The sequence below is a fragment of the Theropithecus gelada genome, chromosome 19, assembly GCF_003255815.1.
Source record: "Theropithecus gelada isolate Dixy chromosome 19, Tgel_1.0, whole genome shotgun sequence".
NCBI lineage: Eukaryota > Metazoa > Chordata > Mammalia > Primates > Cercopithecidae > Theropithecus > Theropithecus gelada.
Genome location: NC_037687.1, coordinates 10,121,687 through 10,145,149, shown reverse-complemented (window position 1 = coordinate 10,145,149; position 23,463 = coordinate 10,121,687). Strand labels below are relative to the sequence as shown.

At 54.8% G+C, this 23,463-nt stretch overlaps 1 protein-coding gene across 1 annotated transcript; it reads left to right on the top strand.

Annotated features, from left to right (window-relative positions):
* The first annotated feature begins 1,182 nt into the window (after nucleotides 1–1,182).
* Nucleotides 1,183–22,431, top strand: TYK2 (tyrosine kinase 2). Its single transcript, XM_025368643.1, has 22 exons — nucleotides 1,183–1,301; nucleotides 1,397–1,544; nucleotides 2,744–2,907; nucleotides 3,421–3,802; nucleotides 4,271–4,468; nucleotides 4,548–4,705; nucleotides 7,246–7,354; nucleotides 7,447–7,639; nucleotides 7,722–7,825; nucleotides 7,948–8,133; nucleotides 8,558–8,645; nucleotides 10,954–11,081; nucleotides 12,396–12,531; nucleotides 12,616–12,770; nucleotides 14,128–14,278; nucleotides 16,271–16,368; nucleotides 16,646–16,838; nucleotides 17,199–17,317; nucleotides 17,746–17,918; nucleotides 18,261–18,378; nucleotides 21,798–21,908; nucleotides 21,992–22,431. Exons 1-22 carry the CDS (start codon nucleotides 1,282–1,284, stop codon nucleotides 22,124–22,126), a joined length of 3,267 nt encoding a protein of 1,088 aa, XP_025224428.1. The 5' UTR covers nucleotides 1,183–1,281; the 3' UTR covers nucleotides 22,127–22,431.
* Nucleotides 22,432–23,463: the final 1,032 nt, after the last annotated feature.

The window sequence follows — 23,463 nt, the reverse complement described above, 5'->3', positions numbered from 1 at the left end:
CAGGATGTGACTGGATGTTTCTCCAGCCAGGAAGGGGCTGGAGTTCAGGGAGATGCCAGACAATTGCAGCAGTTTGTAGAGTTATGTGGGTCAGGCTAGGATTAGTTTTGCTGCAGGAATAAGCAGTCCCCCTAAATCTTAAGACAATCAAGGTTTACCTAAAATCAGCCGAGCACGGTGGCTCAGGCCCGTAATCCCAGCACTTTGGGAGGCCAAGGTGTGTGGATCACCTGAGGTCAGGAGTTTGAGAACAGTCTGGCCAACATGGTGAAACCTTGTCTCTTCCAAAAATACGAAAAGTAGCCCTAGCCGGATGTGGTGGCACGTACCTGTATTCCCAGCCACTCGGGAGGCTGAGACAGGGGAATCACTTGAACCCAGGAGGTGGAGGTTGCAGCGAGCTGAGATCACACCACTGCTCTTCAGGCTGGGCGACAGCAAGACTCCATCTCAAAAAAAAAAAAAAGGTTCACCTAAAATCAAGTACAGGTTGGATGGTTCACCTCTATCTTATAGCTTCACCATCTGGCAAAAGAAGCCTTCAATAAGGCCGGGCGCGGTGGCTCAAGCCTGTAATCCCAGCACTTTGGGAGGCCGAGGCGGGTGGATCACAAGGTCAGGAGATCGAGACCATCCTGGCTAACCCGGTGAAACCCCGTCTCTACTAAAAAATACAAAAAACTAGCCGGGTGAGGTGGCAGGCGCCTGTAATCCCAGCTACTCGGGAGGCTGAGGCAGGAGAATGGCGTAAACCCGGGAGGCGGAGCTTGCAGTGAGCTGAGATCCGGCCACTGCACTCTAGCCTGGGCGACAGAGCGAGACTCCGTCTCAACAAAAAAAAAAAAAAAAAAAAAAGAAGCCTTCAGCATACCTCAGGTGGTGAAGGTGACAAGAGGATTTATTTCCAGGCTTGGAAATGTGCCCATCCCTTTGGCCAGAAACCAGTGCAATTGGCCCCATCCTAGCTGCAAGGGAGGCTGGGAAATGTAGTCCTCCTGTGAGGCCACAGCATGGTCAACATATGCACTGTCCTCTGCCCAGGGGCAACGTGACTGAAGCTGCAGGTGGGGGAGGGGGCCTCAGAGGGAGTGTGAAGGCAGACATTGGGTTTGCAGGGTCTTCCGGTCTGACGGTAGCACATGACATGACTCCTGACCTCATTTCTCCCCTGGTCCAGGTATCACTCCTCCTTGTTTCAATCTCTTCGCCCTCTTCGATGCTCAGGCCCAAGTCTGGTTGCCCCCAAACCACATCCTAGAGATCCCCAGAGACGCAAGCCTGATGCTGTATTTCCGCATGAGGTGGGTGAAGACCCCTTTGCAAAGCTCGTCCCCTCCTGTGCTGAAGCTGGTCTGACTCTGTGCTAAGCCCCAGCTGCGTCCCTCCCGTCCTGCAGGTTTTATTTCCGGAACTGGCATGGCATGAATTCTCAGGAGCCGGCTGTGTACCGTTGTGGGCCCCCAGGAACTGAGGCATCCTCAGATCAGACAGCACAGGGGATGCAACTTCTGGACCCAGCCTCATTTGAGTACCTCTTTGAGCAGGTATGAGCAGGGCTGCGGGGGGCAAGACTATTTGTGGGAGATTTAGGGGCAGTTAAGGAGCCCCCATTTCCCTCCCTGATTCATTATAGCTAATGGGTTTCAACTCATGCCATCTGGGGATCTTTTTTTTTTTTTTTGAAATGGAGTCTCGCTCTGTCACGCAGATTGGAGTGCAGTGGCGTAATCTCAGCTCACTGCAACCTCCACCTCCCAGGTTGAAGCGATTCTCCCATCTCAGCCTCCCAAGTAGCTGAGATTACAGGTGCCCGCCACCACCCCCAGCTAATTTTTCTATTTGTAGTAAAGCCGGGGTTTCACCATGTTGGCCATGCTGGTCTCAAACTCCTAACCTCAAGTGATTCACCTGCCTCAGCCCCCCAAAGTATGGGATTACAGGTGTGAGCCACCATGCCCAGCTAAGAGTTCAGGTTGAAGGGGAAAGAGTGCTGTGATTGATTAGTAATGTCTGTCACAGGCACAAGATTGACAAGAGGAGGGGTGTATGCTGTATATTTGGCCTTTCCAGTAAATGGTGGTCTCTCCCCTCCTCAAGGTGGTGAGATGCAGGAAATTAGAGTTCTCTGGCTAGAGCAAGCTTGTCCAACCCCTGACCTGCGGACTACATGCTGTCCAGGACAGCTTTGAATGAAGCCTGACATAAATTCCTAAAGTATCTTAAAATATTCTGAGATTTTGCTGCAATTTTTTTTTTTTTTTTTTTTTTGAGATGGAGTTTCATTCTTGTTGCCCACGCTGGAGTGCAATGTCACAATCTCGGCTCACTGCAACCTCCCGGGTTCAGGTGATTCTCCTGCCTCAGCTTCCCAAGTAGCTGGGATTACAGGCGGGTGCCACCACGCCTGGCTAATTTTGTATTTTTAGTAGAAGTGGGGTTTCTCCATGTTGGTCAGGCTGGTCTCAAACTCCTGACTTCAGGTGATGCGCCCGCCTCGGCCTCCCAAAGTGCTGGGATTATAGGCGTGAGCCACTGCGCCCGGCTTGTGATTTTTTTTTTCTTTTACTTTTCTTTTCTTTTTTTTTTAGTTCATCAGCTATCATTAGTGTTACTGTATTTTATGTGTGGCCCAAGACAGTTCTTCTTCCAGTGTGGTCCAGGGTAGCCAAAAGATTGGATACCTCTGGGTTAGAGAGTAAACGCATTCTCACACCTCCCTTTCTGCTCAATTTCCTGTTCCCAGGGCAAGCATGAGTTTGTGAATGACGTGGCATCACTGTGGGAGCTGTCGAGCGAGGAGGAGATCCACCACTTTAAGAATGAGAGCCTGGGCATGGCCTTTCTGCACCTCTGTCACCTCGCTCTCCGCCGTGGCGTCCCCCTGGAGGAGGTGGCCAAGAAGACCAGGTGTCTGGGAATGGGGTGGGGATGCTGTGTAGGCAGGGGGAAGTGTCCTGAGCATCTGGGAGCCGGGGTAGACTTCGCATATTGCCGTGCCTCTACTTTTTTTTTTTGAGCCAGAGTCTCACTCTGTCACTCAGGCTGGAGTGCAGTGGCACGATCTCGGCTCACTGCAACCTCTGCGTCCCAGGTTCAAGAGATTCTCCTTCGTCAGCCTCCTGAGTAGCTGGGATTACAGGTGCCTGCCATCATGCCCAGCTAATTTTTGTATTTTTAGTAGAGACAGACTGAGTTTCTTCATGTTGGCCAGGCTGGTCTCGAACTGCTGACCTCAAGCGATCCTTCCGCCTTGGCCTCCCAAGTAGCTGAGACTACAGGCTCAATTCACCACCCTGGCTAGTGTACCTGTTATCTAGATGAGGCAGCTGAGGCTCAAAGAGGTTAAGCCACTTGCCCTGTGTCACCCAGCTGGGTCTGCAACCCTGGTCCCTGACCAGCCCCTCCCTGTGTTCCCCCCAGCTTCAAGGACTGTATCCCGCTCTCCTTCCGTCGGCAGATCCGGCAGCACAGCGCCCTGACCCGGCTGCGCCTTCGGAACGTCTTCCGCAGGTTCCTGCAGGACTTCCAGCCGGACAGACTCTCCCAGCAGATGGTCATGGTCAAATACCTGGCCACACTCGAACGGCTGGCACCCCGCTTTGGCACAGAGCGTGTGCCCGTGTGCCACCTGAGGCTGCTGGCCCAGGCAGAGGGGGAGCCCTGCTACATCCGGGACAGTGGGGAGGCCCCTACAGACCCTGGCCCCGAGTCTGCTGCTGGACCCCCAACCCATGAGGTGCTGGTGACAGGCACTGGTGGCATCCAGTGGTGGCCAGTACAGGAGGAGGTGAACAAGGAGGAGGTGAGCAAGGTGCCTCTTCCGCCCTGGAGGTTCAGGTTGGGCTGGGGTGGGGGGGTCTCTGTTCATCCTTGGCCTTGGCCTCTGAGGGTGGCTGACCTGAGCCCTCTCCCCACATGGCTCTGGGGCACCTGTCTGCTGGGGCCAGTTTCTTGGAGAAGGTCCTCCATCTGCCTACCCCTTGGGGACCTTATTTCTGGAGTCTGCACCTCCAGGGAACCCCTTCATCTGGGGACTGGCACCTGAGTGTGAGGGGGTCAGGATTCCGCTCTCTGCCGTCCCTAAGGGTCCGGCTTCCAGCATGTGTATGTTATGGGGTGGGTCCCCATCCCGCCTGTGACACTGGGACTTGGGAGGTCAACCTAGGTTAGTGCCTGGCCCTTCTGGCTCCAGTCTCCCCCCAGGGGAAAGTTCAGAAGTATAAACGGGCATTGCCCTCTCCATCCTCTGCCCCACTTGTGGGGTGTTCAGGGTTCTAGTGGCGGCAGCGGCAGGAACCCCCAAGCCAGCCTGTCTGGGAAGAAGGCCAAGGCTCACAAGGCAATCGGCCAGCCGGCGGACAGGCTGCGGGAGCCACTGTGGGCCTACTTCTGCGACTTCCGGGACATCACCCACGTGGTGCTGAAAGAGTGCTGTGTCAGCATCCACCGGCAGGACAACAAGTGCCTGGTGAGGCCCGGGGTGGGAGCCGGGCTAGGGACCGCCATGGCTTGGGAGGACACTCTCCTGATGCTCCCCTGGCTGGCAGGAGCTGAGCCTGCCTTCCCGGGCTGCGGCGCTGTCCTTTGTGTCGCTGGTGGACGGCTATTTCCGCCTGACGGCCGACTCCAGCCACTACCTGTGCCACGAGGTGGCTCCCCCACGGCTGGTGATGAGCATCCAGGATGGGATCCACGGACCCCTGCTGTGAGTGCTGGGTGGGGAGGCACTGGGGGCCACTGCCAAGGCTGCCAACTAGACTGTGAGCCCTAGGGGCTGTGCAGGGTGTGCGTGTGGGTGCACGTCTTTGTCACTCAAGCTGGAGTGTGGTGGCGTGATCTCAGCTCACTGCAGCCTCCGCCTCCCGGGTTCAAGTGATTCTCCTGCCTCAGCCTCCCAACTGACTACCTGGGACTACAGGCACTCGCCACCACGCCAGGCTAATTTTTGTATTTTTGTAAAGGTGGGGTTTCATCATATTGGCCAGGCTAGTCTCGAACTCCTGACCTCAGGTGATCCACCTGCCTCCACCTCCCAAAGTGCTGGGATTACAGGCGTGAGCCACCACGCCCTGCCGTGACTGTCATGGTGTGTTGAGGTTGTCATTGCACAGAACTGGTGATTTTCACGGGACTGTCGTTACCCTGGTGCTGGTGATCATTCAGCGGTATGTTGGATGCTTCTGCCTCTGCAGGCGGCTGCCCATGCTGGCAACTTGTGAGTCACTGTCTCAGCGGTCCTGTGTGTGACTTGTGGGCCTGAGGGTGTGAAGTTGCCAGTACTTATGTCATCATCAGGTGCAGGGGCGTGTGTGGCTGTCCTTTGTGCTGCCAAGTCGTGATTTGTGGCTGTCTCCTTGTCGGATCACTGCTCCTGTGACTCTGACCCTTGTCCTACTTGTGATACCAGGGGAGGGGGAAGTGGGCATTTCACCTTGTGAGGCCTGTGGCTGTGACAGCTGTCAAGGCTATATGTAGGCCGGGCGCGGTGGCTCAAGCCTGTAATCCCAGCACTTTGGGAGGCTGAGACGGGCGGATCACGAGGTCAGGAGATCGAGACCATCCTGGCTAACACGGTGAAACCCCGTCTCTACTAAAAAGTACAAAAAACTAGCCGGGCGAGGTGGCGGGCACCTGTAGTCCCAGTTACTCGGGAGGCTGAGGCAGGAAAATGGCGTAAACCCGGGAGGCGGAGCTTGCAGTGAGCTGAGATCTGGCCACTGCACTCCAGCCTGGGTGACAGAAGGAGACTCCGTCTCAAAAAAAAAAAAAAAAAAAAAAAAGGCTATATGTGTGCTGCCCCCTGTACAGACAGGTGTTAGGGACCACGTGTGTCAGCCACTGCACATGTAGGTGTCTGGGCCTATGTAGCCATGACACTTTATAGTGCATGTTTGTGTCACCTCTGTGTCTGGGTTGCCCCGGCACCTGTGTTGCCTTGTCACACTGGGTGATTAGGTGTGTCTGGGATTGTTGTCCTTTGCTTGTGTGATTAGCCATCTATCGTGTGTCACCCTTGTGAGTGGTGGTGGCCGTGGCTGGGTGTGCGCCCATCCGGCTCCTGATGGCTGTTTCCTGTCTTGGAGTGTGTGTCACCTCGTCAGGGCCCGTCTGGCGTCAAGTGCAAGAGCAGGAGTGGGCTGGCTGTGGTGGCTCACGCCTGTAATCCCAGCGCTTTAGGAGGCCGAGGTGGGAGAATCACTTGAGCCCAGGAGTTCAAGAGCAGCCTGGGCAACGTAGCAAGGTCTTGTAACTGCTGAAAATACAAAAATTAGCCGGGCGCACCTGTAATCCTGGCTCTTCAGGAGGCTGAAGTGGGAGAATCGCTTGAGCCTGGGAGGTTCAGGCTGAAGTGAGCTGAGATCATGCCGCTGCACTCCAGCCTGGGCAACAGAGCAAGATTCTGTCTCAAAAAAAAAAAAAAAGAGAGAGCAGGTAGCCAGGCACGGTGGCTCATGCCTGTAATCCCAGCACTTTGGGAGGCTGAGGCTGGCAGATCACCTGAGGTCAGGAGTTTGAGACCAGGCTGGCTAACATGGTGAAACCCCCTCTCTGTTTTTTTTTTTTTTTTTTGGGGTGGAGTCTCGCTCTGTCCCCCAGGCTGGAGTGCAGTGGCGCAATCTTGGCTCACTGCAAGCTCCGCCTCCCGGGTTCATGCCATTCTCCTGCCTCAGCCTCCCGAGTAGCTGGGACTACAGGCGCCTGCCACCACGCCTGGCTAATTTTTTGTATTTTTAGTAGAGACGGTTTCACCGTGTTAGCCAGGATGGTTTCGATCTCCTGACCTCGTGATCCACCCACCTCGGCCTCCCAAAGTGCTGGGATTACAAGCGTAAGCCACTGTGCCCGGCCCCCCCCTCTACTAAAAACATAAAAATTAGCTGGGCATGGTGGCAGGCACCTGTAATCCCAGCTACTGGGGAGGCTGAGGCAAGAGAATTGCTTGAACCCAGGTGGGTGGAGGTTGCAGTGAACTGAGATCATGCCATTGCACTCCAGCCTGGGTGACGAACAAAACTCTGTCTCAAAAAAACAAACAGAAAAGCAGGTGTGTGCCTCCTGCTGCGCTGTGTCTCCATGTAAGGGGCTGTGTGTGTCCACAGTTAGTGTCCTCACAAGAGTGGCTGTGTCTCACACTTGTCCTAGCTGTGTGTGTGACCTCTAAGCAGGTAATGAGTGTCATTGTTCCCGGGTACGGGTCCAGCAGTGGCCCAGGTGGCCTGATAGTCCCCCTGGACCCTTTTCCAGGGAGCCGTTTGTGCAGGCCAAGCTGCGGCCCGAGGACGGCCTGTACCTCATTCAGTGGAGCACCAGCCACCCCTACCGCCTGATCCTCACAGTGGCCCAGCGTAGCCAGGTGGGCCCAGGGCTGGGGGCTGGGGCTGGGGCTGGACACGCTCCCTGCCTGGTCCCTTGCTCACTGCTCCCATCTCTGCCACCTCCCGCCAGGCACCAGACGGCACACAGAGCTTGCGGCTCCGGAAGTTCCCCATTGAGCAGCAGGCCAGGGCCTTTGTGCTGGAGGGCTGGGGCCGGTCCTTCCCCAGCGTTCGGGAACTTGGGGCCGCCTTGCAGGGCTGCTTGCTTAGGGCCGGGGACGACTGCTTCTCTCTGCGTCGCTGTTGCCTGCCCCAACCAGGAGGTACGACGATGGGGGGACATCTGGGTGGGATGTGGCATCTCTCCCCTAGGCCCACCCTCCATGACTTCACACCTGCCTCCAGAAACCTCCAACCTCATCATCATGCGGGGGGCTCGGGCCAGCACCAGGACACTCAACCTCAGCCAGCTCAGCTTCCACCGGGTTGACCAGAAGGAGATCACCCAGGTGGGTGCAGGGAAGGGGCCCGGGGCAAGGGCAGGGCCCCTGGGGATATGGGTGCTGGGGGCCTTGGGAGATCAGCTGCGAACTCTCACCACGGCAGTGTTCTGTGCCACATGGTTCCGCAGCTGTCCCACTTGGGCCAGGGCACAAGGACCAACGTGTACGAGGGCCGCCTGCGAGTGGAGGGCAGTGGGGACCCTGAGGAGGGCAAGGTGGACGACGAGGACCCCCTCGTGCCTGGAAGGGACCGTGGGCAGGAGCTACGAGTGGTGCTCAAAGTGCTGGACCCGAGTCACCATGACATCGCCCTGGTGAGCGGCAGGGCCAGGCCTGGGGGGTCTGGAGGAGGCGGGATGGGAGGGGTGTGTCTGGAGGAGGTGGGATGGGAGGGGTGTGTCTGTGGAGGTGGTGGGATGGGAGGGCTGTGTCTGGAGGAGGTGGGATGGGAGGGGTGTGTCTGGAGGAGTTAGGATAGGAGGGGTGTGTCTGTGGAGGAGGTGGGATGGGAGGAGTGTGTCTGTGGAGGAGGTGGGATGGGAGGGGTGTGTCTGGAGGAGGTGGGATGGGATGGGAGGGGTGTGTCTGTGGAGGAGGTGGGATGGGAGGGGTGTGTCGAGGAGGTGGGATGGGAGGGGTGTGTCTGTGGAGGAGGTGGGATGGGAGGGGTGTGGCTGTGGAGGAGGTGGGATAGGAGGGGTCGGCTTTGCAACCACCTGACCTGCCCAGCCCCCACAGGCCTTCTATGAGACAGCCAGCCTCATGAGCCAGGTCTCCCACGTGCACCTGGCCTTCGTGCACGGCGTCTGTGTGCGCGGCCCTGAAAGTGAGTGGGTCCCGCCATACCCATCCCCCTTTGGCAGGCCACCCCTGTCTTATACCCACTCCCTGATCTGTACCCCAACCCTCGACCTACACCCCCAACCTATCCCTATTTCTCGACTCTCACCTGTACTCTGATCCTGGGCTATACCTTGACCTTCAACCTAGACCCCAACTCCTGACGATATTCCAGCCTATAACTTACATCCCAACACCTCGACCCTCACCTGCGCTCAGTCTCAGCCCCCACCCTGATTCCCAACTACATCCCCATTTCCATCTACCTCCCAAACAACCTCTACAATCCAGCACCCATCTGCCCCTGGCCCCATCAGCACTATGGCCTCAGGCAGACTCCAGCACTGATGTGTCCTGACCTCCTAGACCTCAGCCCCTGCACATCCAACCCTGTCTAACCCCACCTCTTCCTTTCCTCTGCAGGTAGCTCAAAACTCCTTGTATAGGCTACGTGTGGTGGCTCACACCTATCCCAGCACTTTAGGAGGCTGAGGTGGGAGGATTGCTTAAACCCAGGGGTTCAAGACCAGCCTGGGTAACATGGCCAGACCCTATCTTTACAAAAAATTTAAAAATTGGTCGGGTGCGGTGGCTCACGCCTGTAATCCCAGCACTCTGGGAGGCCGAGGTGGGCGGATCACGAGGTCAGGAGATCGAGACCATCCTGGCTAACACGGTGAAACCCTGTCTCTACTAAAAATACAAAAAATTAGCCAGGCATGGTGGCGGGCACCTGTAGTCCCAGCTACTCAGGAGGCTGAGGCAGGAGAATGGGGGGAACCTAGGAGGCGGAGCTTGCAGTGAGATGAGATCGCGCCACTGCACTCCAGCCTGGGCCACAGAGAGAGACTCTGTCTCAAAAAAAAAAAAAATTTAAAAATTAGGACCAGGCATGGTGACATGTACCTGTAGTCCTAGCTACTTGGGAGGCTGAAATGGGAGGATCACTTGAGCCCAGGAGTTCAAGGCTGCAGTGAGCCATGATTGTACCACTACATACCAGCCTGGGTGACAGGGTGAGACTCTGTCTCAAAAAAAATAATAAATAAATAAAAAGTAAAGCCCTTGTACAGAGCAACCCTAGACCCGCCCATCCCTCAACTCCCTGTGTGTGTGTGCATCTTCCCCACTTTCCCCTGGACCCTGGCTGACGCCCTGACCCACAGCCCCCTGACTACTCTGGTACCCCAACCTCAAGCCCCCAGCGTCTGCTTATCCATGCCCATCCCTAGTTGCTTACTTTGTAGGCTCACCTTTATCTCCTTTTTTGTGAGACAGGGTCTCCCTCTGTTGCCCAGGCTGCAATGCAGTGGTGCCATCATGGCTCACTGAAGCTTCAACCTCCTGGACTCAAGCGATCCTCCTGCCTCAGATTCTTGAGCACCTGGGATCACAGGCGTGTGCTGTGGAGGAGGTGGGACACCTGGCTGATTTTTAAAAATTTTTTGTAGAGATGGGGGTCTCACTATATTGCCTAGGCTAGTCTCAAACTCCTGGGCTCAAGGGATCTTCCCGCCTCAGCTTCCCAAGTTTTTTTTGTTTTGTTTTGTTTTGTTTTTTTGAGACGGAGTCTCACTCTGTCACCCAGGCTGGAGTGCAGTGGCGCGATCTCGGCTTACTGCAAGCTCCGCCTCCCAGATTCATGCCATTCTCCTGCCTCAGCCTCCTGAGTAGCTGAAACTACAGGCGCCCACCACCACGCCCAGCTAATTTTTTTGTATTTTTAGTAGAGACAGGGTTTCACCATAATTTTCTGTATCTTTAGTAAAGATGGGATTTCAACATATTGGCCAGGCTGGTCTCGAACTCCTGAACTTCTGATCTGCCTGCTTCGGCCTCCCAAAATGCTGGGATTACAGGCGTGAGCCACCGCATTGGCTGTATTTTTTTTTTTTTTTTAGTAGCGATGGGGTTTCATCATGTTGGGCAGGCTGCCCTCAAACTCCTGACCTCAGGTGATCCACCTGCTTCAGCCTCTCAAAGTGCTGGGATCACAGGCGTGAACCACTATGCCCGGCTCACCTTTCTGTCTTGAACTTCAGCTTCCTCCATGCCCCACACCACCTGGACCCCAATGCCCTCATCCAGCACTGCCTTTGCTACATTCTGCATTTCTTCTCTCCCCAAACTCACTTTCAACCCTGACTGAACTCCACCCACACCTCTGCCCTGACACCTCCCCAGCCACATGTACCCAGCCACATTCCAGGTCCCTCCCTGGCCTCTCCCCCAATTCCCTGCCATCCAGAGGGCAGAAGCAGGCAGGTCACCCCAGAGCAGCTGTGTCTTTGCAGATATCATGGTGACAGAGTACGTGGAGCATGGACCCCTGGACGTGTGGCTGCGGAGGGAGCGGGGCCATGTGCCCATGGCTTGGAAGATGGTGGTGGCCCAGCAGCTAGCCAGTGCCCTCAGCTACCTGGTGTGTGGCCTGTGTCAGTCAGGGAGGGCCAGGAGCCCAGGAGATTGAGACCCGCCTGGGCAACAGGGCGAGACCCCGTCTTCTTTTTTTTTTTTTAGATGGAGTTTCACCCTGTCGCCCAGGCTAGAGTACAATGGCATGATCTCGGCTTACTGCAACCTTTGCCTCCCGAGTTCAAATGATTCTCCCACCTCAGCCTCCGGAGTAGCTGGGATTACAGGTGCCTGCCACCATGCCCAGCTAATTTTTATATTTTTACTAGAGATGGGGTTTCACCATGTTGGTCAGGCTGGTCTCGAACTTCTGACCTCGTGATCCACCTGCCTCAGCCTCCCAAAGTGCTGGGATTCTAGGCGTGAGCCACCATGCCCAGCTGGCCCCGTCTTTAAAAAATAAACAAATAGCCAGGCATGGTAGCTCACACCTGTAATCCCAGCAGTTTGGGAGGCCAAGGCAGGTGGATCACCTGGGGTCAGGAGTTTGAGACCAGCCTGGCCAATATGGTGAAACCTTGCCTCTGCTAAAAATACAAAAAAAAATTAGCCAATGTGAGGCCGGGTGCGGTGGCTCATGCCTGTAATCCCAGCACTTTGGGAGGCCGAGGCAGGCAAATCACGAGGTCAGGAGTTCAGGACCAGCCTGATCAATATGGTGAAACCCCATCTCTACTAAAAATACAAAAATTAGCCGGGCGTGGTGGTGCACGCCTATAATCTCAGCTACTTGGGAGGCCGAGGAAGTAGAATCGCTTGAACCTGGGAGGCAGAGGTTGCAGTGAGCCGAGATCGTGCCACTGCACTTCAGCCTGGGTGACAGAGTGAGACTCTGTCTCAAAAAAAAAAAAAAAAAAAAATTAGCCAATGTGGTAACTTGCACCTGTAGGCCCAGGGACTCAGGAAGCTGAGGTGGGAGGATCACCTGGGCCCAGGAATTTGAGGCCATAGTAAGCTATGATCACGCCACTGTACCCCAGCCTGGACAGCAGCATAGCTAGACCCCATCTCTACCAAAAATTTAAGAATGAGCCAGCCGTCGTGGTGTGCACCTGTAATTCTAGCTACTTGGAATACTTGAGCCGTGGAGTTTGAGGCTGCAGTCAGCTATGTTCGTGCCACTATACTCCAGCCTGAGAGACAGAATGAGCCCCTGTCGCAAAAAAACGAAAAAAAAAACCCCTCAAAAAACAAAACAAAAACAAACCCAGTGATGGTCACAGTTGTCCTTTTCACATTGACTGTCCCTATGGGGTCCAGGTTTGGGGTTGGCATCTGTGCCCCTCCTGAGTGGCCACACCCCCTCTCCTGCCCACCTCAGGAGAACAAGAACCTGGTACATGGTAATGTGTGTGGCCGGAACATCCTGCTGGCTCGGCTGGGGCTGGCAGAGGGCACGAGCCCCTTCATCAAGCTGAGTGATCCCGGCGTGGGCCTCGGCGCCCTCTCCAGGGAGGGTGAGTACCCGAGGGGACCTGGGCACAGTCGGGGGCTTCCCCTGCTCCTTTCACCCTTGGTGACCTCTGACCTTGGCCTCCCAGAGCGGGTGGAGCGGATCCCCTGGATGGCCCCCGAATGCCTCCCAGGTGGGCCCAACAGCCTAAGCATTGCCATGGACAAGTGGGGGTTTGGTGCCACCCTTCTGGAGATCTGCTTTGATGGAGAGGCCCCGCTGCAGAGCCGCAGCTCCTCAGAGGTATGTCTAGGAGACCCTTGGGCCCTCCCCACGATGGGGACCTCGCCAAGGAATCCAGAGGACAGAATCAGAGCTCAAAGCTGCCTCCCCTCTGGTCTCATGACTTCAAGTCTGTCTGGGCCACCAGCAGGTGGTCCACTCGTTGGGGCTCAATGTAGTCCTAGCCTTTTAGGTCCTTGTGGAAGTCACTTGTGCCTGGTACACACAAGGCAAGTAAGAGACTTGATTTCAGTTTTAGGCAGAGTGACCAGGGCAGTGATGGGAGAGGCCCAGGCTGCGGAGTGGGGAAGAGGGGTGGAGGATGTGCCTCACTCAGCAGCGGGGTCAGACAAGGCTTCCCAGAGGAGGTTTGTGAGTGACGGTTTTTTTTTTTTTTAAGACGAAGTTTCGCCTTGTTGCCCAGGCTGGAATGCAATGGCATGATTTCGGCTCACTGCAACCTTCGCCTTCCAGGTTCAAGTGATTCTGTCTCAGCCTCCCAAGTAGAGGGGATTATAGGCACATGCCACCACGCCTGGCTAATTTTTGTGTTTTTTGTAGAGACAGGGTTTCAGCATATTGGTCAGGCTGGTCTTTTTTTTTTTTTTTTTTTTTTTGAGACGGAGTCTTGCTCTGTCACCCAGGCTGGAGTGCAGTGGCCGGATCTCAGCTCACTGCAAGCTCCTCCTCTCGGGTTCACGCCATTCTCCTGCCTCAGCCTCCCGAGTAGCTGGGACTACAGGCGCCCGCCACTTCGCCCGGCTAGTTTTTTGTATTTTTTAGTAGAGACGGGGTTTCACCGTATTAGCCAGGATGGTCTCGATCTCCTGACCTCATGATCCGCCCGTCTCGGCCTCCCAAAGTGCTGGGATTACAGGCTTGAGCCACCGCGCCTGGCCCAGGCTGGTCTTGAACTCCTGACCTCAGGTGATCTGCCCGCCTTGGCCTCCCAAAGTGCTGGGATTACAGGCATGAGCCATAGTGCCTGGTCCCAGAAAAGGTTTTATCTAAGTGTAGAATGATGCCAACAAGTCCGGCTAAGAAGGGCAGCCTAGGCAGAGTGCATGGCCTGTGCAAAGGCTGAGGCTTCAGTGTATTGAGGAGCTGTGGTCTACAGGAGGGGCGGGAGGGGACCTCCGGGCTGGAGGCTGACTGTGACACTCCAGCTCTGCATAATCACTGGACCTGGGTCCCAGGCTTGGCTCTGCGGCTGTGAGCACGTCCTCCCACTTTGTGGAGCCTCAGTTGCCTCATCTGTATAATGGGACTGATAAGAGTGGGCACCTGGCGGTCCACTGTGGGGGCTTGACTCTGCCTCTTGGGGAAGGGGTGGGGGCGAGGGGAGGATGTTGACTCCTCTGAGTCCCTTCCCCAACAGAAGGAGCATTTCTACCAGAGGCAGCACCGGCTGCCCGAGCCCTCCTGCCCAGAGCTGGCCACACTCACCAGCCAGTGTCTGACCTATGAGCCAACCCAGAGGCCTTCATTCCGCACCATCCTGCGTGACCTCACCCGGCTGCAGCCCCACAGTGAGCTCCATCCCAGTGCTGGGACCCTGGGGAAGTGGGACGGGGCTGGGATCCCTGCTGTATGCCTACAGCGCACGAGAGGTGTCTGCACAGTGGTTCAGGGTGTGTGCCAATTTCTTGCAGTGGCGTTCATAAGCATGCCCTGCCTGGCTGCCCTGAGCTCTCCTTTATTTATTATTAATTAATTAATTTATTTATTTATTTATTTTGCGATGGAATCTTGCTCTGTCACCCAGCCTGGAGCACAGTGACGCGATCTTGGCTCACTGCAACCTCCACCTCCTGGGTTCAAGCAATCCTCCCACCTCAGCCTCCCAAGTAGCTAGGATTACAAGCACGTGCCACTTTGCCCGGCTAATTTTTGTATTTTTAGTACAGGTGGGGTTTTGCCATGTTGGCCAGGCTGGTCTCAAACTCTAGACCTCAAACGATCTATCCGCCTCAGCCTCCCAAATTGCTGGGATTACAGGCATGAGCCACTGTGCCTGGCCTCCTTAAATGTTTTGTCTGGGCAGAGACACAACTTCTTTGGATTAGAGATTTAGACCATTGCAGTTTTTTTTTTCTTTTTAAAAAATGTTTGTATTGTTTTCTTAAAAAAATTAATATGTTATTTTATTTCTTTTTTTTTGTGTTTTGAAACAGAGTCTCACTCTGTTGCCAGGGTGGAGTGCAGTGGTGCAATCTTGGGTCACTGCAACCTCCGCCTCCTGGGTTTAAGTAATTCTCCTGCCTCAGCCTCTCGAGTAGCTGGGACTACAGGCGCCCGCCACCACGCCTGGCTAGTTTTTGTATTTTTAGTAGAGATGAGAATTCACCATATTGGCCAGGATGGTCTCGATCTCTTGACCTCATGATCCACCCACCTCGGCCTCCCAAAGTGCTGGGATTACAGGTGTGAGCCACTGTGCCTGGCCTATTTTCTTTTTCTTTCTTTCTTTCTTTTTTTTTTTTTTTTTTTTTTAGATGGAGTTTTGCTCTTGTTGCCGAGGCTGGAGTGCAATGGCGTGATCTTGGTCCACTGCAACTTCCGCCTCCTGGGTTGAGCAATTCTTTTGCCTCAGCCTCCCGAGTAGCTGGGATTACAGGCGTCCGCCACCATGTCCAGCTAATTTTTGTATTTTTAGTAGAGACGGGGTTTCACTATGTTGGCTAGGCTGGTCTCAAACTCCTGACCTCAGGTGATCCACCCTCCTCAGCCTCCCAAAGTGCTGGGATTACAGGCATGAGCCACCATGCCCGGCCTAATATGCCATTTTCAACTGGTCATATCACATTTTTCTTTCTCTTTTTTTGTTTTAAAGACTAGGTCTTGCTGTGTTGTCCAGGCAGGAGTGTGGTGGCTATTCACAGACACGATCATGGCTCACTGCAGCCTGGAACTCCTGAGCTCTAGGGATCCTCCTGCCTCAGCCTCCCAAAGTGCTGGAATTACAGGTGTGAGCCACCACACCTGACCAGTTTTTCTTTTTTCTCTATGAAATATCTGTGCCTTCTATCCAATCTCAGAACTTCCAGATGTCAGGTTTTTCTGTTTTTTCTTTTTCTTTCTTTTTTTTTTTTTAAGAGATAGTCTCTCTCTGTGGCCCAGATTCACTGCAGCCTCAAAACTCCTGGGCTCAAACAATCCTGTTACCTCAGCCTCCTGAGTAGCTGGGACCACAGGCACGCGCCGCCACACCTGGCTAATTTTTTTTTTTTTTTTTTTTTAACTTTTTTGTGGAGATGGGGTTTCACCATGTTGTCCCGGCTGGTCTTGAACTCCTGGGCTCAAGTGATCCTCCCGCCTCGGCCTCCCAAACAGGTGTCAGTGTTGATGCAGCCAACTCTGCATCATTTTGGACAGTAAGTGGATTCAGCTGTTGCAGGAAAAAGTTTTCTTGCCTCTGGGATCAGATCCTGGGGTAGCTGTGGCTGGCTTTGTGACTCCCAAGTGTGTGTCTGCTGGGGAAAGGATCGGGGTCAGGCCTTTACCCACCGCAGCTCTTCCAGATCTTGCTGATGTCTTGATTGTGAACCCGGACTCATCGGCGTCAGACCCTACGGTTTTCCACAAGCGCTATTTGAAAAAGATCCGAGATCTGGGCGAGGTGAGGGTGGGGCCCGGGCTGCTAAAAGGCCTACCTGGTCGGGGAGGAGTTTGGGGGTTGAGGATAAATACCTGCCTAAGGTGATTCTCAGGAGATGTGGGTGAGACCCTCCGCTTTGAGGGAGGTCTAGGTGCCAGGGAGTCTTAATAGCGCGGAGTGGGCTGGGCCTGGGGTATTCCGAAAGCATCTGCCTGGAGGAGTGGCCTGGGAAATCGGGGGTTGAGGAGTGGTGCAGGGATTGGGGAGATGGAGCTGACCCTGGTGCGCTCCCGACCAGGGTCACTTCGGCAAGGTCAGTTTGTACTGCTACGATCCGACCAACGACGGCACTGGCGAGATGGTGGCGGTGAAAGCCCTTAAGGCAGACTGCGGCCCCCAGCACCGCTCGGGCTGGAAGCAGGAGATTGAGATTCTGCGCACGCTCTATCACGAGCACATCGTCAAGTACAAGGGCTGCTGCGAGGACCAAGGTGGGCGGGACCCGGCAATCCCTCGATACTCGAGGGGGCGTGATTAGAGCGTGGGTATGGCCTTGTGGGCGGGGCCAGTCTGGCCTAGCCAATTAGAGACTCTCAACCCCAGGCTGCAGGACGCGATTCTTGGCAGCTGGGTGAGCGTGGTCAGGCTGCCTCCTTCCTATCTGGGGGGTGCTACCTGCTGGGGCCAGGATGGACGGGAGCCACCAGCAGCTCCCTCAAGTGAGAATGGGGTTCTGTGCGCGGGTCTTGGCCTTCCCTCCCGACATTGGAGGGGCTCTGCTGGGCTCAGGGTAGGTGATCCCCGGCCCGCCCTTTATCGCCCCCCACGGGGGCCGCCCCTCTCCGCGGCAGGCGAGAAGTCGCTGCAGCTGGTCATGGAGTACGTGCCCCTGGGCAGCCTCCGAGACTACCTGCCCCGGCACAGCGTCGGGCTGGCCCAGCTGCTGCTCTTCGCCCAGCAGATCTGCGAGGTGGGTCGGCCCCGCCCCTGCTTCCGGAGCTTGCCCCTTCCTCTTCAGCTTGGGCTGGCCTCAGCTGTCCGATGCAGTCTGCTCTCACGCTCCGCCCCTGCTTATTTGCCCAGGCCCTCTTGTCCTTGCGCTGACCTCCGAATTGGTCGGCTCGCTTGGCGACACCCCCTCCTCCAAGCGACCACGCACTGCAGGCTTGGCCCCTCCCAACTCGCCCTCCTGCCCAGCGTTGCTAGTCTAGCCCCGTCCCTGCTCTCTGGCTTAACCTCCTTTTGCTTGGTGCCACGTGCCATCCGGCCCTCTCCAGCGGCCGGGTAGCCACAGGCCTGACCTGACTGTCCCCCAGCCTTGCTGGCTGCTCAGGTCCTGCGGTCGCCCCCGGCCGAACCCCGCCCTGTTGAAACTGACGAGCCCTGCCCCGCCCCCAGGGCATGGCCTATCTGCACGCGCAGCACTACATCCACCGAGACCTAGCCGCGCGCAACGTGCTGCTGGACAACGACAAGCTGGTCAAGATCGGGGACTTTGGCCTAGCCAAGGCCGTGCCCGAAGGCCACGAGTACTACCGCGTGCGCGAGGATGGGGACAGCCCCGTGTTCTGGTGACCAGGCGGGGTGCAGTCTGAGGGGGTGCTGGGGTCACTTGGAACAGGCAGGGTGGAGTAGACGGATGCTGAGTCTCATGACGGCATGGTCTCGGTGAAGTGCGTGCGGGGGTGGGGCCTATGGAGGCAAGGGGCTGTGTATAGAGTGTGGCTTGGCCTGGTGAGCAGGGTTAACCCGGCCTAGCCAATGAACGCCTCACCCCGCTCAGGCTGCGCTCTTTAGGGTGGGTCCCAACTGAGCCCAGAGGGTCCTTCAGTCTCAGGTGAGGGCTTCAGCCTGGTCTGATCCCCAAACCCTCAGTGCAGCCCCCCGAGGCCTGAGTGACCCCCTTCCCCTAGGTATGCCCCAGAGTGCCTGAAAGAGTATAAGTTCTACTATGCGTCCGATGTCTGGTCCTTCGGGGTGACCCTGTATGAGCTGCTGACGCACTGTGACTCCAGCCAGAGCCCCCCCACGGTGAGAGCCAGGCCCGCAGCCCCACCGGGAGTTTGCTAGAGCAATTAGAAAACCATGTAGTTAGGCCGGGTGCGGTGGCTCACATCTGTAATCTAGCACTTTGGGAGGCCGAGACGGGCGGATCACTTGAGGTCAGGAGTTCAAAACCCGCTTGGCCATCATGGTGAAACCCCGTCTCTACTAAAAAAAAAAAAAAAAAAAAAAAAAAAAAAATTAGCTAGGCATGGTGGTGTGTGCCTGTAATCCCTGCTACTTGAGAGGCTGAGGCAGGAGAATCGCTTGAACCCGGAGACGGAGGTTACAGTGAGCCCGAGATCGTGCCACCGCACTCCAGCCTGGGTGACAAGAGGTAGACTGCATCTCAAAAAAAAAAAAAAAAAGACATGCAAGTCCATGGCACGTGTTAAAAAAAAAAACAAAAAACAAAAAAACCCTGCCAAGCGTGGTTGCTCACGCCTGTAATCACAGCCCGTTGGGAGGCCGAGGAGGGCGGATCACTTGAGGTAAGTAGTTCGAGACCAGCCTGGCCAATATGGTGAAAGCCCGGCTTTACTAAAAATACAAAAATTAGCTGGGGCCGGGCGCGGTGGCTCACGCCTGTAATCCCAGCACTTTGGGAGGCCGAGGCGGGCGGATCACAAGGTCAGGAGATCGAGACCACGGTGAAACCCCGTCTCTACTAAAAATACAGAAAATTAGCCGGGCGCGGTTGTGGGCGCCTGTAGTCCCAGCTACTCGGGAGGCTGAGGCAGGAGAATGGCGTGAACCCGGGAGGCGGAGCTTGCAGTGAGCCGAGATCGCGCCACTGCACTCCAGCCTGGGCGACAGAGCGAGACTCCGTCTCAAAAAAAAAAAAAAAAAAAAAAATTAGCTGGGCGTGGTGGCGGGCGCCTGTAATCCCAGCTACTGGGAAGGCTGAGGCAGGAGAATAACTTGAACCCGGGAGGCAGAGGTTGCAGTGAGCTGAGACCGCACCACGGCACTCCAGCCTGGGCAACAAATGTGAAACTCCATTAAAAAAAAAAAAAATTGAAAAGCATGCGTTCACATCCCGGCTCCTCACTCTCGCCAGTACTCACCCACAAGAGCTCACAGTATTGATCTGTAAAATGGCCCACCTACAGTGCAGGGAGCCACAAATTGTGACAGAAACCCTCAAACGGAGGCAGGCAAAATAGGAACAATTTATTCTGCTATTTGCAAACTTCATGGATGGGGGAGCCAGGGACTTCATCCTGGACCCTCGGATCTCATCAGGAATCCTGTTCTCCATCTCTCGGATCTACTGTTTTTTGTGGTATCATCTGTCAGGCAAGGTTTCTCTCTGTGTGGTGGTAATAGTGCCCCCTAGCCCTCAGGGAACCCATACCTCTGGCTCAGGGTCCTAGTGGTCCTTTTTTCTGCTTAATTCTCAGGACTTGGTCTGATTGGTCCAGCTTGGTTCATGTGTGTACTCCCAGGTCTATCAATGCGTAGTCATGGGCCACAGGGATTGGCCAGCCCTGACTTTGGGGGAGGAGCCAAGGGTGTGTTAGGGGCTTATTCCAAAGTGCTTTTGTGAGAATAAAAAGGCTAGCGCGGTGGCTCACTCCTGTAATCCCAACACTGGGAGCTCGGGGGCGAGAGCACCGCTTGAACCCAGGAGTTTGAGACCAGCCTGGGCAATGTAGTGAGACCTCGCGTCTTCTTTTTTTTCTTTTTTTTTTAGACGGAGTTGCTCTGTCGCCCAGGCTCGAGTGCAGTGGCGCGATCTCGGCTCACTGCAAGCTCCGCCTCCCGGGTTCACGTCATTCTCCTGCCTCAGCCTCCTGAGTAGCTGGGACTACAGGCGCCTGCCACCACGGCCGGCTAATTTTTTTTTTGTATTTTAAGTAGAGACGGGGCTTCACCGTGTTAGTCAGAATGGTCTCGATTTCCTGACCTTTTGATCCGCCCGCCTTGGCCTCCCAAAGTGCTGTGATTACAGGTGTGAGCCACCGCGCCCGGCCTTTTTTTTTTTTTTTTTTTTTTTTTTTTAAAGATAGTCTCGCTCTGTCGCCCAAGCTGGAGAGCAGGGGCGGATCTCTGCTTACTGCAACCTCCACCTCCCTCCACCTCCATTAAATGTGAAACTTTAATGGAGTTTCATATTTGTTGCCCAAGCGATTCTCGTGCCTCAGCCTCCCAAGACCGTGTATCTGAAAAAAAAAAAAAAAAAAAAAAAATAGCCGGGAGCAGTGGCTCATACCTGTAATCCCAGCACTTTGGGAGGCTGAGGTGGGTGGATCACCTGAGATCAGGAGTTCAAGACCAGCCTGGCCAACATGGCGAAACCCCGTCTCTACTAAAAGTACAAAAATTAGCCGGGTGTGGTGGCAGGTGCCTGTAATCCCCACTAAGGAGGCTGAGGCAGGGAGAATTGCTTGAACCCAGGAGGCGGAGGTTGCAGTGAGTCAAGATCATGCCATTGCACTCCAGCCTGGGTGAAAGAGTGAGAGACTGTCTCAAAAAGAATTTCTGGATGATAAGAACAACCTGCTGTGAGGCTTAATAATAACAGCAGGCCGGGCGCGGTGGCTCAAGCCTGTAATCCTAGCACTTTGGGAGGCCGAGACGGGTGGATCACGAGGTCAGGAGATCGAGACAATCCTGGCTAACACGGTGAAACCCCGTCTCTACTAAAAAATACAAAAAAAAAAAAAAAAAAACTAGCCGGGCGAGGTGGCGGGCGCCTGTAATCCCAGTTACTTGGGAGGCTGAGGCAGGAGAATGGCGTAAACCCGGGAGGCGGAGCTTGCAGTGAGCTGAGATCCAGCCACTACACTCCAGCCTTGGCGACAGAGCGAGACACCGTCTCAAAAAATAATAATAATAATAATAATAATAATAATAACAGCAAACACCTGACTCAGGCTTACTCTATGAATATTAGTTTAACGTTCACAGTAATCCCTGGTGGCAGATGTTACTACTCTATTTTATGGATGAGAAAACCGAGGCCCAGAGAAGTGATCTCAAATTCAAAGTCACACAGCTGAGAAATGTAAGAGGTGGGATTGGAACCCATGCAGTCGATTTCACGAAGTTGCAGAGTGATTTCTTTTTTCTTTTTTCTGTGACGGAGTTTCGCACTTGTAGCCCAGGCTGGAGTGCAATGGCACAATATCAGCTCACTGCAACGTCCACCTCCCAGGTTCAAGTGATCCTCCTGCCTCAGCCTCCCAAGTAGCTGGGATTATAGGTGCCCGCCACCACGCCCAGCTAATTTTTGTATTTTTAGTAGAGATGGGGTTTCACCATGTTGGCCAGGCTGGTCTCGAACTCCTGACTTCAGGTGATCCACCCGCCTCAGCCTCCCAAAGTGCTGGGATTACAGGCATAAGCCACTGCGCCCGGCTTTCATTGCCTCTTGAAAAGAGCTTGCCTTGTTTCTCCTGTAGAAATTCCTTGAGCTCATAGGCATCACCCAGGGTCAGATGACAGTTCTGAGACTCACCGAGTTGCTGGAACGAGGGGAGAGGCTGCCACGACCCGACAAATGTCCCTGTGAGGTGAGACTTCCTTTGTCTTTCCCTGACCCCACCATCCTGCTGTGGAGAGGGCAGCCCCCACCAGCCCTGGTTTTTCCTTCTAGGTCTATCATCTCATGAAGAACTGCTGGGAGACAGAGGCGTCCTTCCGCCCAACTTTCGAGAACCTCATACCCATCCTGAAGACAGTCCATGAGAAGTACCAAGGCCAGGCCCCTTCCGTGTTCAGTGTGTGCTGAGGCACAATGGCAGCCCTGCCTGGGAGGATTGAACCAGGCAGTGGCTGCAGATGGGGCCTTCTGCTCCCTGCCCCAGGATGAAACCAAGAGGGAGACGTCAACCTCACCCATACCCTGTGCTTTACTCCTGTCCGGAGACCCCACCTCCGTGAACTTACTTTTCTTCCATGGCCGTGAACCTGACCATAATTTTGAGGGACCCACGATGTGTAGGGTTACTAATCCGGCCCTTGAACCCCCAGCTTCCAAACTTGAGGCCCACCATTTCCACCATCTGGTAATAAACTCCTGTTTCCTCTGCTGGAGCCCGTGATTCTTGGAGCCCTCTTTCGGAAAGGTGGGTTAGCTGGGGGTCTGGTCTCCTGTGGACAGCAGCTAGCATGAGACAGCGCAGAGGTAGCTGGATTCAACTATGTAACAGTTTTATTTTTTTGGACAGGGTCTGGTTCTGTCACCCAGGCTGGAGTGCAGTGGCTCAATCTCAGCTCACTGCAACCTCCACCTCTTGGGCTCAAGTGATCCTCTGGCCTCAACCTCCCCAGTAGCTGGGACCACAGGCCTGCATCACCACACCAGGCTAATTGTTTTTTTCGGTACTTTTTGTAGAGACTGCGTTTTGCCATGTTGTCCAGGCTGATCTCAAAATCCTGAGCTCAAGCAATGCATCCATCTTGGTGTCTCAAAGCTCTAGGATTACATGGTGGTGAGCCACCACACTAGGCCTCAACTTTTTTTTTTTTTTTTGAGATAGAGTCTTTTTTTGTTTTCAGATGGAGTCTCCCTTTGTCGCCCAGGCTGGAGTGCACTGGCGCGATCTTGGCTCACTGCAACCTCCGCCTCCCAGGTTCAAGCAATTTTCCTGCCTTCCTGAGTAGCTGGGATTACAGGCATGTGCTACCACACCCAGCTAATTTTTTTGTTTTTGTTTTTGTTTTTGTTTACGTTTCGAGACGGAGTCTCACTCTGTCGCCCAGGCTGGAGTGCAGTGGCGCGATCTCGGCTCACTGCAAGCCCCGCCTCCCAGGTTCACGCCGTTCTCTTGCCTCAGCCTCCCGAGTAGCTGGGACTACAGGTGACCGCCACCACGCCCGGCTAAATTTTTGTATTTTTAGTAGAGATGAGGTTTCCCATATTGGCCAGGCTGGTCTTGAACTCCTGACCTCAGGTGATCCACTTGCCTCTACCTCCCAAAGTGCTGGCGTGAGCCATTGCGCCTGGCCAATAACTACTCACTTGCTATCTCATAGGACTCATGTAAAGAGCTCATGAGGTGGTGTCTGTGAAATGCTTAGCAGAAAGACATGCAAACAAATGCTTAATAAATATACAATATTATT